The sequence below is a fragment of the Oncorhynchus tshawytscha genome, linkage group LG10, assembly GCF_018296145.1.
Source record: "Oncorhynchus tshawytscha isolate Ot180627B linkage group LG10, Otsh_v2.0, whole genome shotgun sequence".
In the NCBI taxonomy this organism is placed as follows: domain Eukaryota; kingdom Metazoa; phylum Chordata; class Actinopteri; order Salmoniformes; family Salmonidae; genus Oncorhynchus; species Oncorhynchus tshawytscha.
In genome coordinates this window covers 65,612,018-65,622,385 of record NC_056438.1, presented here as the reverse complement: position 1 = coordinate 65,622,385, position 10,368 = coordinate 65,612,018, and the positions used below count along the sequence as shown (strand labels likewise).

Sequence of the window (10,368 nt, the reverse complement as noted above, 5' to 3'; positions counted from 1 at the left end):
CAACCGATGCCACAGTGCAGAGGCAATCACATTGTTAACTATAATAGTGCGCCCCCTATATGACATACGAGATAATAACCAACGCCATCTCCTCATCCTCCCTTCCACCATTTCAACCACCCCACTCCAATTTTTTTCCATAGTCCCCTCATCTCCTAGGTACACTCCAAGATACTTAAAACCTCCCTTACACCATTCTAACCCCCTGGCAAAGCCATGATCCCTCCAGACCATTCTCCAATCTGTAAAGCACAACTCTTTTCCCAATTTACCTTTGCAGAGGATATTCCCTAAAACGATCAACCATTAGACTCAAGCTATCCACCTCCGCTTGATTTTTCACTAGCACAACTACATCATCAGCATAGGCTGAGAGACGAATAGGAGGAATATCCTCTGAAAGGCACACCCCTGCAATGCGACTTCTAATGCTATTTAGTAGTGGCTCTATAGCAATGGCATATAACATCCCTGACATAGAACATCCCTGCCTAATACCTCTACACACTTTAAAAGGAGCACTCAAACCACCGTTAACTTTCAATACACTTTCAATGTCACCATATATCACCTTTATCATGGCAATAAAACCAGAGCTGAACCCAAACGCCTCAAATGTGTGCCATAAATATTGATGTTCAACTCGGTCAAATGCCTTTTCCTGATCAATTGAAATTAGACCAGCATCCAACCCAATAGCCCTAGAGACGTCCAAAAAAATCACGAATCAGAGAAATGTTATCCCCTATCTGCCTGCCAGGAACACAGTAGGACTGATCCGTATGTATGATTTGCCCCATCACCTCCCTCAGCCTGTTGGACAAAGCCTTTGACAATATCTTATAATCAGTGCACAATAAAGCCAACGGACTCCAGTTCTTCACCTCCCTCAGGTCACCCTTTTTGGGCAGTAGGGTGAGGACAGCCCTTCTGCAGCTTATTGGTAGTAACCCTCCGGTTAAACTATCATTAGCTACTTCTAACCAATCCTCTCCCAACATAGCCCAAAAAGACTTTAAAAAGTCAACGGGAAGCCCATCAATGCCTGGTGCCCTTCCATTTTCCATGCCTTTTAATGCAGTGTATAAATCCTGCAAAGACAATGGTTGCTCAAGCTCAACCTGAGCTTCTGCAGCCACCTTTGGGAGCCCATCAAAGAACTGCTGTGTCACTGTTTTGTCCTCTTTGTACTCACACTTGTAGAGCTCAGCATAGAACTCTACTGCCCTCTTTCTAATTTCACTAGGGCTAGTGAGCTCTTGTCCAACAGCTGATTTGAGACAATGAATAATTTTTCTTTGTCCATTCTTTTTCTCCAAACCAAAGAAAAATTTGGATGAGGCATCCATTTCAGATATTCCCTGAAACTTACTTCTCACCAGTGCCCCCTGTGCTCTGATACCCGGCAGGTCTGCCAATGCAGCTTTTCTCCTCTTGAGGGCCTGAGTATGGCCTCGATCTCCTGTGGTCTCAACCAACATCATGAGTTCCACTATTTCAATCTCTAGGGCTTTCATTGATCTGGTGATATCCTTGGTGACATTCCTCGTGTATTGATTACAAAATTGTTGAATCTGGATTTTCCCTATATCCCACCATTGTTGAAGGGATACAAAACTGGCCTTTTGAGACCTCCACCTCTCCCAAAAAAAACTGAAACAGTTCCTGAAGTGAGCATCACTCAATAAAGTTATATTAAAATGCCAGTATGTGCTTTTGGGTTTTACATCGTTAATGAACACCACCTCTGTTATTAAACAATGATCAGAAAATCCCACTGGAGTTATCACACTTGATTTACAGACCTGAGATTGATGCTCAAAAACATAAAACCTATCTAACCTGGCCATAGAGATGATGTTCTCTCTCACATGCGCCCAGGTGTACTGCCTTGTTCCTCCATGTTGACTCCGCCAAATATCACACAGTTCATTTGTTACAATAAGGCGTTTTAAAAACGTCCTTGAGGCTATATGAGGTTCTTGGTGATTTCTATCTAAATCGCTAACTGTGCAGTTAAAATCCCCAGCAATAAACAAATAATCTTCTTTGTTACATTTCTCAATGGTATTTGATAATGTCTCTAAAAAACATACCCCATTTACGTTTAAAGAAGAGATCTTAAAACTGCTCATGGATTTTTTTTAAATACAGAGGAAGATACAGCCACCACATCTCTTTACAGAGTTAAAACTGCAACTGAACTCTTTCATTTTCTTTAGAATTTACATCACTTATCACTCTCGTGACCACTTTCTTGATTCTAGCAATTTCAGGGCTTTTCAAACTTCCCCCTGTAATTTTTGACATCAGAAACTTTGCTGATTCAATAAACAATTCACGTTCAGGGAAAAAATCAGTTACATTGTAATCCTGCATATATTTCTTCCCTTTTGTCAACTTCAGAAATTGATGTATCCTCTCGATCCCATACCTCCCTTCCACCCCATTTATCTCACTAGATTGTTGTGACGCGTCAGATGACTCACTCTTGCTATCCTCCCCAGAAGAATACTCCACCATCTCTACAACTTGTTCATCTTCAACTGATTTATCACTCTCTACCTTTCTCTTAGAATTAGACCCTTCACCACCCCTTAAATTCTTCCTTTTACTCCTCGGTATTTTGAAAACATCCGCTTCCTTTTCCATTATTTCAATCTCCTCTTGACTTCCAATTTCATTTTCCAGCACCACCTCAGCGACGGCAGTCGCAATCTCACCTACTGTTTCCCCTCCCTCTTTGTTCTGATCTACCACAATTGCCCCCCGTATTCACACTGCCTTCCTCTCCTACTTTTACAACCACATCTGCCCACCTTCTCTCTTCCCCTGCACCCGTAGTATTTTCATCCCTTCGCGGTGTTGCGTTAATTGCACCCGCACTAAAGCTACTACATGGCTCAGCGCGCTCATTCTCGGGACAACTACACACCAAATGCCCCTCTCTTCCACATCCAAAACATTTAATTGATTCAGTAGATGCATAGAAGACATAATCAAATCCATCAATCTTAAAACTAAACGCTAAATTCATCTCCTTCCTTTTTTAAAATCATATGCACTTGTCTGCTATGAGACACGACATGTTTCAACAACGGAGATTTGCATCCAAAAAGAACATTCTTTATTGTAGATACGATTTGACCATGGCGAGATAACTCTCGCTCTAACACTTCATCTCTAACAAATGGTGGCACGTTAGAAAGCATAACTTTCTTCGCCGGATTCATAAGCGGAAATACCGGCGTCTGTGTCTCCCGCAACACAACACCTCTCTCAACTATCTTATTCCCCTTTTCAATTGAATATAAGAATATCACTACAGCGCTATTCATCCTTGAGGCTGATTTGATGCTATCATACCCAATGATAGCACCCACAGCCAAGCTACATTCTTCCACTGAACACCCGGCCGCAGCAGGAATCTTTACTCCATGCCTCCGACTAAGTTTTTCAAACTCTTCATTTCCGCGAGTGGCCATAGCAACCAGCCCCACCCGCTGGTTGTGCCCTTGCAAAAAACCAACCTCAAAGATCCCACCACCCCTATACGTGCTTAGTGATAGTTTAAACAAGATACCCTTAAAACAACTAAACTAATCAATATATATATATATACATACCAAAACCCGATAGAGTGAAAAGAAATTCCATTCGCTCTCACAATCACTCCTGCTTGATGACTCACTCCCAGCATGCACTCCGACGAGAGAGAGAGAGAGAGAGAGAGAGAGAGAGAGTGTGTGAGAGAGAGAGTGTGAGAGAGAGTGTGAGAGAGAGTGTGAGAGAGAAAGAGAGAGTGTGAGAGAGAGAGAGAGAGAGAGAGAGCGGTTGGGAGAGGAGAGGAAGGAGGGAGAGAGAACGAGACAGTGTGTGAGAGGGAGGGAGAAAGAGAGTGAGACAGAAAGAGAAATATAGCTGACGCCAATGCCAAGCCTTTTCCAGAGCTCTTGTTTGTTCTCCTGATAGCATGACTACAGTAGATGGGCACCGTTAGCTTTACCTGAGGTAGTGGAGACATCTGAGATTAGAGCCGTGGCTGGAGTCTAGGACGACGTGACCTCATACTCATGTCTTAGTTATAGAGGGACACACTCAGATTATGTAGTTAGAAATGGTTAAGTATGAGTTTATAGGTTTATAAAGAATAAGGTAAGGTATTGGTCTGCATTTCTGCACTGCACACCCCTGGGATCCAGCAAATCCTTCATCCGTCTCTTTCTTCCTTGCCCTAGTCTTTTCATCGTTTTATGTCTTGTTTCTGTGTCCTGAAGGGAGTGAAGAAGCCTTTCACTGAGGTCATCAAGGCCAACATCGGTGACGCCCATGCCATGGGCCAGCAGCCAATCACCTTCTTCCGACAGGTCTGCTTTTATTCCCTAAGTTCCAAACCATTTATTTAATACCTCAGTTCTCTTTTTGATTACAGGATGTCTTTCATTCTCCTTTATCATTTGAAACCGTTCTGTCTAAGGCAAAAACACATTGTGACCTTTTCATGCAGATTCATGTGGTGTTTCATGCAGATTTGTGTACATTATTCATCATCAACTCCTGCCTGTTCCTCACCTTACTCTCTGTCCTCCCTTTCTCCTCAAGGTCTTGGCACTCTGCTCCTACCCGGAACTATTGAATGAAAACATGTTTCCAGAGGATGCCAAAAACAGAGCACGACGCATTCTGCAGGCTTGTGGAGGCGGTAGTGTGGGTATGTTGTTCATGCACTGGATGGAATGTGTATTGTAAGGATGTAAGTTAAAATATAATTATGTTTTGGCCAATAGGCCTGTGTTAGCCTTTTGGTGACCGCATAAACAATGAAATGACCTCCAACTCCGGTCCTGGAGCACTGTAGTGTATTGAGTTCTCTCTCTCTCTCTCTCTCTCTCGCTCTCTCTCTCTCTCAGGTGCATACAGTGCCAGCCAGGGAATCGACTGTGTGCGGCAGGACGTGGCTCGCTACATCGAGCGTCGGGACGGGGGTGTACCCTGTGACCCAGACAATGTCTACCTCACCACCGGCGCCAGCGACGGCATCGTAGTAAGAACTCAATACAAAATCAAATAATTGTGTTTTAAAGTAACATTCTCACTGCAGATAAAGAGGAAGGCGTAAGGAGAGCTTTGAGGATTATAGGCTTGAGGTGCACCTATCAGTCGGTCTATCTCCCAGCAACTTTATCACCTATTATTCTTGATTGATTGATTGATTGCATGAATTACCTACCATTTGCTTGCCAACTCACTCCCTTCTCCTCTCCCCTGTCTTTCCTAGACCATGCTGAAACTATTGGTGTGTGGTGAGGGTGCATCGAGGACAGGGGTGATGATCTCCATCCCTCAGTACCCTCTGTACTCGGCTGCCCTGGCTGAGCTGGGCGCTGTACAGATCAACTACTACCTGAACGAGGAGAAGTGTTGGAGCATGGACCTTAGTGAGCTAGAGAGCTCCCTAGCGGAGGCCAGGAAGCACTGCAACCCCAAAGCCCTCTGCATCATCAACCCTGGTAACCCCACTGGTAAGTAGCCAAGCTTAACGGGGGGTTGAACTTCCTGATTTAGCCTTGGTTTCAATTCTCCTCATTAAGAAATGCGACTGAGAACGAGATTTGAGTCTTGAAGACGTGCTTTGATGTGGGTGTCTCTCTTGTGTGTTCAAACATTAGAAGTGTATGTATTTTTGCTCTGCCAAAACAGTTACACTCACCCTTCTAGATAACTTGCAACTTTCTAAACAGTTCTTGTGTCTGTTCTTGCATTATTCCTAATTATCTTGCAAAATATCAGTTTTCCTCCCAGTCATGACACTAGATGGAGCCATAGGACAAAGATCCCACTTGGACAGAAACCAAAATGCCCAGTTCTACTAATATGATTCTGAACCTTTCCCTCTCCAACTCTGTGATAGGTCAGGTCCAGAGCAGACAGTGTATTGAGGACGTGATCCGATTCGCTGCTAAAGAGCGACTCTTCCTGATGGCTGATGAGGTAAACCAATCAGACCTTTTTGTCATCCTCCTCATAAACATAATTTCACCTCTACATTCATCTCTTACCCCCTGACATCCCTCTCTCTCTGTCCCTCTCCTCCAGGTGTACCAGGATAATGTGTATGCGGAGGGTTGCCAGTTCCATTCCTTTAAGAAGGTGCTTTTTGAGTTGGGACCAGAGTACTCTGACAATGTAGAACTGGCGTCCTTCCACTCCACCTCCAAGTGCTACATGGGAGAGTAAGATCATTCTCATTACTTTAACATGACCTGAAATATCAACCATTATATGACCTTACTACTTCAACCAATATAGAAATAGGGAGACCTGTAGATATGGTGCAGTTGTCTTGCCTTCTGAGTCTCTGGTTTCTCTCTCTCTTCTCCTGCCTGCTAGGTGTGGTTTCCGTGGGGGTTACATGGAGGTGATTAATATGGACGCGGAGGTGCAGGCCCAGCTCTCTAAGCTGGTGTCGGTCAGACTGTGTCCCCCCGTCCCTGGTCAGGCTCTGATGGACCTGGTGGTCAACTCTCCCCAGCCTGGAGAACCTTCCCACATCACCTTCATGAAGGTAATGATATATGGTCATTAAGCAGACATTGACTTAAATGACATACCAGACTGTCAACATTGATAGGGACACACATTCAATATATACTGAGTATACAAAACATTAAGAACACTGGCTCTTTCCCTGACATAGACTGACCAGGTGAATCCAGGTGAAAGCTGGGATTATTGATGTCACTTGTTAAATCCACTTCAATCAGTGTAGATGAAGGGGAGGAGACATGTTAAAGAAGGATGTTTAAGCCTTGAGACAATTGATACATGGATTGTGTATGTGTGCCACACACGCCTTGATTTTACACACACACACCACAAACACACACCACAAACACACACACACACACACACACACACACACACACACACACACACACACACACACACACACACACACACACACACACACACACACACACACACACACACACACACACACACACACACACACACACACACACACACACTCTTCTTCTCCATGTCCAGGAGCGCACAGCCACCCTCAGTCTCCTGGCAGAGAAGGCTAAACTGACAGAGCAAATTCTGAACACAGTACCTGGGATCACCTGTAACCCTGTTCAGGGAGCCATGTACTCATTCCCTAACATCAGCCTACCAGAGAAATCCATCAAGGAAGCTAAGGTCAGTTAATACCACTATAATTTACCAGGGCCCCCCTTGTGGGGTTAGCCCTGTATACACATGAATAAACAACAATTACACTATATATATTATATACACATCAATTACCCAATTATTCATATGGTTGCAAAACACAATCATATGAAACAAACACATTCTTCAGTAGATGTACAACACAGCAGCTCTGGTGTTGAGGACTGAAATACTAATCCAGGAAATTAGAAAATGATCATTATGGAGTTTATGGTCCCATCACCTGTTGAAATAAATACACCAATTAAGTTGATATATTTGATTGAGAGATGTGTTTCCTGTATACAGTATGTACAGTACCAGTCAAAAGTTTGGATACCCCTACCTACTCATTCAAGGGTTTTTCTTTATTTGTACTCTTTTCTACATTGTAGAATAATAGTGAAGACATCAAAACTATGAAATAACACATATGGAATCATGTAGCAACCAAACAAGTGTTAAACAAATCAACATATATGTAATATTTTAGATTCTTCAAAGTAGTCATCCTTTGCCTTGAGGACAGCTTTGCACACTCTTGGCATTCTCTCAACCAGCTACACATGGAATGCTTTTCCAACCGTCTTGAAGGAGTTCCCACATATGCTGAGCACTTGTTGGCTGCTTTTCATTCACTCTGCAGTCCAACTCATCTCAAACCATCTTAATTGGGGTGAGGTCAGGTGATTGTGGAGGCCAGGTCATCTGATGCAGCACTCCATCACTCTCCTTGGTCAAATAGCCCTTAAACAGCCTGGAGGTGTGTTGGGTCATTGTCCTGTTGAAAAACAAATGATAGTCCCACTAAGCGCAAACCAGATGGGATGGTGTATCACTGCAGAATGCTGTGAATTCTAAATAAATCATAGACAGTGTCACCAGCAAAGCACCCCCACACCATCACTACTCCATGCTTCATGGTGGGAACCACACATGCGGAGATCATCCGTTCACCTACTTTGTGTCTCACAAAGAGACGACGGTTGGAACCAAAAATTTCCAATTTGGACTCGTCAGACCAAAGGACAGATTTCCACCGGTCTAATGTTCATTGCTGGTGTTTCTTGGCTCAAGCAAGTCTCTTCTTCTTATTGGTGTCCTTTAGTAGTGGTTTCTTTGCAGCAATTCAACTATGAAGTCCTGATTCCTGCAGTTTCCTCTGAACAGTTGATGTTGAGATGTGTCTGTTACTTGAACCCTGGGCAGCATTTATTTGAGCTGCAATTTCTGGGGCTGGTAACTCTAATGAACTTATCCTCTGCAGCAGAGGTAACTCTGGGTCTTTCTTTCCTGTGCCAGTCCTCATGAGAACCAGTTTCATCATAGCGCTTGAGGGTTTTTGCGATTGCACTTGAAGAAACTTTGAAAGTTCTTGAAATGTTCCGGATTGACTGACCTTCATGTCTTAAAGTAATGATAGATTGTTGTTTCTCTTTGCTTATTTGAGCTGTTCTTGCCATAATATGGACTTGGTATTTTACCAAATAGGGCTATCTTCTGTATACCACCCCTACCTTGTCACAACACAACTGATGGGTCATATCCATTAAGGAGGAAAGAAATTCCACAAATTAACTTTTAACAAGGCACACCTGTTAATTGAAATGCATTCCTGGTGACTAACTCATGAAGCTGGTTGAGAGAATGCCAAGAGTGTGCAAAGCTGTCTTCAAGGCAAATGGTGGCTACTTTGAAGAATCTCAAATCTAAAATATACTGTATTTTGAATTGTTTAACACTTTTTTGTTTACTACATGATTCCATGTGTTTTTTCATAGTTTTGATGTCTTCACTATTATTCTACAATGTAGAAAATAGTAAAAATAAAGAAAAACCCTTGAATGAGTAGGTGTGTCCAAACTTTTGACCAGTACAGTATGTGTCATCCCACTGTAATACCTATTTTCCTCTTTGTCTCTCTCTCTCTCTCCCCCCAGGCGCTTGGCCAGGCTCCAGACATGTTCTACTGTATGAAGCTGTTGGAGGAGACTGGCATCTGTCTGGTCCCAGGAAGTGGCTTCGGACAGAAGGACGGCACCTACCACTTCAGGTCTGGACAACCCAGTTTACTCAAACATTTTACCACAGCCTTTCACATCCTTAGATAGGCATATCAAAAAGGGAAATTATACCCAACAAGGTAGAAATGTATGCAACAGAAAAATAGTGTATATGGCCTTTAGTTTCCAATGCCCTGCATTTCGTTCAAAGTTCCCTTTCTCTCTCTCTCTTCCTCTTTCCCTCGTTCCAGGATGACCATTCTGCCGCCCACAGACAAGCTGAAGATCTTACTGGCTAAAGTAAAAGAGTTCCACCAGAAATTCACTCAGCAGTACTCTTAACTATCTTCCTTAACTTCCTAACTTTCACCCAATCAGAAGAGAATAGCACACTGAACACTATGCGCAGTCTACCAGCCAACCTAACAGAATTTCTGTCACTAAGTGCCTACTGTGTTAGTGACTCTGTCGCCAGTCACCTTGATCATACACTTTAGCCCCTTAGCCCCTTAGCCTACAAGATTCCAATAAATGGTGGACTCCGACTGTACATGTAAAACTGTAGTGATTATGAACACCCGGGATATTGGGAGATGTCGTTTTTAGAAATCAGGACAAGAGCTGTAGTTTTTTGGGACATATCAAATTCAGTTCAATCTGGCATACTTGATAAAATGTTTATTAATTGTCATCTCAGTTGTGTTTTTGTGTGTGTGCGTGCGTGTGGGAAAGAGGGTATGTGTCCTTATGTGTGTTTCATGATTACAAGTCAAGGCCAGTATGATGGTACAGTAGTGCTGTATGAAATGAAGAAACTGAAAGCACTAGTACATTATTTCCAAACTCTGTAGAAATTATTTTGTCAGTATTGTAGACAAAGGCACAGGGAAGTATTGTATATTAGAGAAGCTTTCACAATGATTTTAAATTGAAAGATGATTTTATTGTATTGAAAATCTCCATCATATAGTCTTTTATAATCGTAGTTTCAGTTTGGCCCATTTTTTGTGTGTACATTTTCACCATCGTACATTCTATATAGCAAACTAATGGAACAACCTGGACAAAGAAAAGACAGCAGGGAGAAGAATTTGGAATCGCAGGAGTATGAAATTCAAGGTTATTAAAGTGAGATATTTTTTTAAAATGC

At 42.7% G+C, this 10,368-nt stretch overlaps 1 protein-coding gene across 2 annotated transcripts in view; it reads left to right on the top strand.

Annotated features, from left to right (window-relative positions):
* Positions 1-9,909, top strand: part of LOC112260666 (alanine aminotransferase 2-like) — a 21,825-nt gene extending 11,916 nt beyond the window's left edge. For both annotated transcript variants that reach the window (XM_024435949.2, XM_024435950.1), the window contains exons 2-11: positions 4,278-4,367; positions 4,603-4,711; positions 4,911-5,044; positions 5,279-5,522; positions 5,912-5,991; positions 6,097-6,233; positions 6,391-6,565; positions 7,048-7,203; positions 9,156-9,268; positions 9,470-9,909. In XM_024435949.2, coding sequence (XP_024291717.1) covers positions 4,278-4,367; positions 4,603-4,711; positions 4,911-5,044; positions 5,279-5,522; positions 5,912-5,991; positions 6,097-6,233; positions 6,391-6,565; positions 7,048-7,203; positions 9,156-9,268; positions 9,470-9,560 — 1,329 coding nt within the window. In that variant the 3' untranslated portion in view covers positions 9,561-9,909. The remainder of the gene's footprint in view (positions 1-4,277; positions 4,368-4,602; positions 4,712-4,910; positions 5,045-5,278; positions 5,523-5,911; positions 5,992-6,096; positions 6,234-6,390; positions 6,566-7,047; positions 7,204-9,155; positions 9,269-9,469) is intronic.
* Positions 9,910-10,368: the final 459 nt, after the last annotated feature.